At 43.2% G+C, this 6,042-nt stretch overlaps 1 protein-coding gene across 1 annotated transcript in view; it reads right to left on the bottom strand.

Annotated features, from left to right (window-relative positions):
* Positions 1-4,632: 4,632 nt before the first annotated feature.
* The window catches only part of mrpl52 (mitochondrial ribosomal protein L52), a 4,050-nt gene continuing 2,640 nt past the window's right edge, over positions 4,633-6,042 (bottom strand). The window contains exon 5 of the mRNA XM_079490856.1: positions 4,633-4,940. Within this exon, the coding sequence (XP_079346982.1) occupies positions 4,800-4,940 (141 nt within the window). The 3' untranslated portion in view covers positions 4,633-4,799. The remainder of the gene's footprint in view (positions 4,941-6,042) is intronic.

Here is a 6,042-nt window from a genome sequence, read left to right on the forward strand (position 1 = left end):
CTTTTGCAAAACGCTTCCCTCCCTCTCCTATTTCCTCGCCTGCTGCAAAACTGTTCTTTTTTTATGAGGCCTTCTGATTCAAACCACTCCTCCTCCAACCACAAGTATCTATGGTCTGTTTTCTCTCTTTCTTTCTGTTCTCCTCCCCATAGTCTCTGTATTTTCTCCCAACTTCCTTTAACTCTTCACATGCCATCTTGGTATACTGGAGGTGGATGAAAAACCGACTTCAATCCGGGTCACTGATCATTTTGTTATATTTTGGTTCTTTTGATATAACTTAAGTTGTACATGGATTGAGCAAACCGTTCTATAAATGAAAAAGAAAGTAGGCCTACACATACACATTTTGTTAATTGTGCAACTGGTCGCTTAAGCCTGATCTATATTTAGTTAGTTGTATGTCAGTGTGGTCTGCCAAAAGTAGCCAATCTAAAAGCTCACAAAGCATTACTGTATGTCTGTTGTGATCTTTTAGATCAGTTATTTTCTAATTACTAGAGGGCCCTCACAATTTACGTTGCACCACCTGATAAAAATAAAAATAAAAGTACCAAGACATGTACACGCTTTTGTTAATTTTGCTTGCTGTTTCGTATGATTCTCAAGATCATCTCTTCTGTTATGGATAAGTTTGGCACTGTACATCATCCCGTCTTCTCTCCATCTACTTTTTCTCTTCACATCTGCTCATTCGCTCTTCCCCTGTGGCTCTCTCTCTCTCTCTCTCCCCTGGTATATCCATTTGTTTCTGTGGATCTGTCCCATACCAAAATACCTAGTCACATTCCAACTCAAATTTCCATTACAGTAACCCAGATTTTCTCCAGAATCTGATGTCAGATAAACAAGGGGCTGTGAGTGTGTGCATCTCCCTTTTAGAGATATATTGAAGTTGAACTACTGGACAAAATATTGATGACTTCAACTGGTTTAATTGAAATTATAGTCGCTTAAGCCTGATCTATAATTTAGTTGTGTGCCAGTGTGGCCTGTCAGAAATATCTAAAAGCTCACAATGAATTACTGTATGCGTGTTGTGAGCTTTATGTCCATATATGGCGATCTCTGTATCTGTCAGTCCTTGTCCCTTTTTTTGCCCATATATGGATATCTCTGAAGTCATCAGTATATATGCCCATATATCCATATTGCGCCCATGTGGAGCTGACTGATTTGTTTGGCCTGATGCTATGACGACACAATGGTTAGACAACACACTCAGGGCAAGCTGCATTGGGAACTCCTTATATGGTTATGGCTGAGTCTATGGGTAAGTGGGTATGTAGATATCCTCATGGAAAAAAACTAAAAAGGTATAATGAATACAATATCACTGTATGATATGCAGAACACATATACACATGTCAAATGTGTGTATATGTGTTCTGCATACTGGCTGCTGAGTCGCAAGACAAATTTCAGTGTGAACTGACAATAAAGTACTATATCATATCATATCATATCATGGGAAATATCTCAGGCATACATGCAGCAGTGCAGGCCATTGATCTCTTACAAATGGCTAACAAAGAAACAGTAAAATAACTCTCTAGCAGGGTTGGGCAGCCATGTTAGATTCATGGCTTCTCTTTCTTTCTCTCTCTCTCTCTGTCAGCCATATTACAGACGTAGTGAGGAACTCGTTGTGTCTGTCTGGGTAACTCAACCACATGGCTCAGCACGCCTTCTTTATGCCAGGCAGGAAGTGGCCATGGACAGCTGCTTGCAATTCAACCTGAGACTTTGTTTGGGTAACCTACATTGTGGCGCAAATGACTTTTTACTGTAAGGGTACTGACTCTGGACTTTTCTTCTCTCTTCGGTTTTACTTCAGACCCACTTGAGCCCACTTTTATACATGTGCGTTCTACATACTCACAAGAACTCCTCTTCAGTGTGCACATAACTACAGTAATGTACCTCCTACACAGTGCAATAAATATGCAACAATACAGTGGCAAACAGAGAGGATGAAGCAAGAAAGAAATAATCTCCACCGCTGAAAAACAAACGTGTTTATGTTTATGTCCATGGGTTAGCTGTACAAAGAATGTATCTTACAAAATACCAGAGGGCCACATCATTTACAATCCAACAAGCAAGTGTAATTAAGGCTTGCCAGCAGTACCGCCTGTGTCTCACACACACACACGCACGCACACACACACGCACGCAGTCCGCCCAAGCCTGCTCTTTGGAACACCCGGTTTTAGGAAGTGGTCCTCAGGAAGGAGTTGCTGAATCAGACCTTCCAGTTCCACCCCTCACCCCAAGCCCCCCCAGGTCTCTGCCAGGCCTCCCCACCCACTGACCCAGTCATATCTGCCAGGAAACCTCCCTGTTTCATCTACGGGCCTGCGGGTGAAGCTGCATTGGCCTGTCAACTAATCCTCAAAAAACAACCCTCGCCACATCTGAAGAGTGAGTGAGCTGCGTTGCTCACCCACTCCTCTCCTCTTTCTTTCTTCCTCGCTCCGCCTATAGTCCTCATCCTGCCTCTCTGTGCACATGAGCACAGCTCGCTGACCCCCACCCACCCCTTCATTGACTTCTGCACAATAAGCAACATCTGGTTCTCATTTCCCCAGACCAAAACAACATGGGGGGGGGGTGGGGGTGATCGGGAGGAGCATTGGAGGGTGGGGGGTGGGCTGTTGAGAAGAAAAACTCACAGCCAGCAGGACGTGCATGACGGAGGATGAGGGTGGTGGGCTGGTGGCGTGGCTGGTGTTTGTAAGTACAGAACGAGGAGTTACATTAAACTCACTGTTGAGGGAAAAGGCCGCTCATTGAGTGCGTTGATAGTCCAGGTGCTCTCTGTGTGTGTGACTGTGTGTGTGTGTGACTGTGTGTGTGTGTGTGTGTGTGTGTGAGACAGGGAATAGAGTGAGCAAAACAACATAAGTGCGAAAACTAGGTTTGGCCAAAGTGTGTCTGTGATGTCAGAACATAACACAGCTGTGTCCCAATTCAGTGGCCACTCCGGCCAGTACCTTCTAAACTAAAGCCTGATTTACACTACGTCGTACAACGGTGTTGCGGATGTGATTCGTCGTGAGCTTGCAGATTTGTTTTAACACGTACGATGGAGCATAAATTAGGCAGAAGGTTGCAGCCTACAAGGGACCCGGCCCTGAATTAGGATACAATATGACCTATTTTACTTTTTTCCTATGCATTTTATTTCATTTGGTGACCTGTGTCCACCACACATCTTGTAACACTACAGTCAGCTAGTTTGGTCAACTCCAGTCCTGTGAATTTTTTAAACAGGGGGAAAAAAGCTCCCATTTAAATCGAAAAAAAAGAAAAAGAAATGTGCAACTCAGCGGCTAGCTGTTGTAATTACAGTGGGGATTTGCTGAAGTCTGCAAGAACAGTGAGAGGGAGGGATGGAGAAAGACGGGGACGGATGGGGAGAGAAATGGGGCAATAGCAGAAAAGGTAGAGAAAGGGGGAACTGCACAGAGCCTTACCTCACTTTGTAAATAGTCTGTAGCACACTTTAATTAATGCTGACTTAAAGGTGCAGCTGCAAAAGTCCCCTAAACACGAATTGATCACACATACAACACACAGTAAAATACTGTGATTTTAGTGACTATAGGGGGACCTGGTCAGTGATTTTAGCCCTACACACTACTGGGGGAGGCCGTAGCTGAGTGGTATAGGTTGTGTGATAATAGTAAAGTTGCAGGTTTGACCCTCTGACAGTGTACACCCAGTGTGTGTCAGTGGCCCTGAGCAAGACACTTAACTCCCACCCCCACACGTGTGATAACCTGAGACATCTGAGCAGTCATCTTCTGGGTGAAGCAGCAAAAACAATTTCCCCTCCACCTGGGACCAGAAGAAATTCTGTACACTGTAAAATCTTCAGTGTTCAGCCACTAAAGAAGAAACCTTGGAACTGTCTCTGTCTGACTGTAGATGGCAGTCCACAATCCTAGATGAGTAGAATGCAGTATCTACCACAGGCTGACAGTCACAGGGACATGCCTGTGGGATCACTTCAGATATTAATCTTTCCTCACCATCATGGCAACATTCACTTAATCATCTTTCCAGGCAGGACACATTCTATAAAACTAGTTATTCCACTATTTTCAGTGCATACCCTCCAAAGATGTAGACCTTAATGCCAGTTTTACCAGTAACATCAAGTGGAGCTTTTCTGCATTTTGCAGGTCCTGCTCAGTCTCAAATATGTTTAAATTGTTTTTCTAACTAAAACAACCCCTACTAAAAGTTAATTGCTACTCCTAGATGTGTTCTATGCTACAGGAAAACATCACAATGTATCCACTGTTTTTGCCTTCTATTTTTTTAGTCTTGACACGATTCATTTTTAAAGGTACTTGACTGAGCTGTGGTCACTGGTCAGTCATACTAAAATCCTAGTTAAGTATTACACAAAGGTGTGCACTCGCCCTCCTGCTCACACAAAACTGCTCGATTCATTTGTCAACCTCTCCCTTCCTCTGCCAGTGCCAGCCCCCACAATACACCCCTGAGTCCACCACTAGACAAAATGGCGTCTGAAAACTTACATTCCTTTGAAATGGTGAAATGCTGCATTCTAGTGGCAGAACACAGACATTAAGTAAAGTCTTAAATGAAAGACAACCATTAATGATCATACTTATTTTAATTATTTCATGAATATTGCATATACACAGTATATGCAGACAGCCAGACACGCACACCAAAAACACAGACCCGGGGGAAGTATACTAGCGAGACATTCTGTTCATACTAACCATCACAATATGTTCATAATAAACCTAATGTTCAGGCTACTTTTTCAGCAATAGACTTCCTTTAGGTTTGAGTAGAAGAGACTTCTTGCGCTCCTCCATTCGCTTGGCCTCGTCTTGTCTTGTGGCACATGCCTCAATCCCTCTATCCATTTCTGTGCTCAGCAACACTATACGTCTCTGAAAGACAGACAAGACAGAATGAGTGAATGCCACACAGAGCCGCCAGAGCCATAAGTTGCTCTGATGAAGCCCAAGAATGCCCTGATTGAAAATGTAATTTTCAGACTGTCTATTTAAGTAGGGTGACCATATATTTAGCCCCTCTAAACAGGACCCTTAAATCAATGTGCACTGTAGTGTCACACAGAGAGAAACTTGAACTGTTCAAAAGTGAACATTTCAATACGCTAACCTTTACACATTCTAAGAGATGTGGTTACCTTGCTAAGGGGTGTCAAATCCCAATAATGTTCTTTAAATCTCTGATTTTACGTTGATAAAAATGCCCTTGCTTTGGATCATTCATTTTTCGACTACTCTTCGTCTTCTCTGTTATCTCTGTATGTATGTGTAAGATACAAGAGTTGATGCAAGTGTCTCTATTCAAAACGGATAGCCGTCTTCTCTGCTATTGTTCTGTTGCCAACACATCAATAAGCAGTTGATTGGTTTCACCAATCGCTCAGAGCGCCAATACACAGATGTGTAGCTAGGTACCCATGTGGGCTATGGGGGCAGACATCAGGGGACTGCCCATAACTTTGACATCCCATTACTCCAACTACGTGGCTTCCGTGTGCGGTTAGGGATAGGGTTAGTAATGGGGCCAGTCGGACCAATGGGTTGTCGGAAAAATGACATGACACCCAGACAGTACCCATGATGCCACAGGACTGAGGCCGATTTTTGCTGTAGATAGCCCTAAAACCCTAAAAGCGGTTCCCGTCCTGAATGGATTAACTCTGGCTCTAACTTTTGTCCCTAGTCTACACCAAGGGTGCCCACACTATTTTGACTTGAGGGCTACTTTCAAAATGATCAGCTCAAGATCTACCCACCAAAAGAAGTTGCCTATTATCCCATTGATGAAAATATTGTAAAAATGAGGGGGCTTTGGAATAGCGGCGCTGGCGTTACGGAAACAGTGTTGACAGCAAATTTTGATTTTAGTTTTAGTCATAGTCTCTTGAATAGTTTATTTAGTTTTAGTCACATTTTCGTCACCTGGAACATTTTAGAGTTATTTTGGTTTTAGTCGACTAAATCTACAGTTGATTTA

This window comes from Electrona antarctica (assembly GCF_951216825.1).
Source record: "Electrona antarctica genome assembly, chromosome: 21".
Classification (NCBI taxonomy): domain Eukaryota; kingdom Metazoa; phylum Chordata; class Actinopteri; order Myctophiformes; family Myctophidae; genus Electrona; species Electrona antarctica.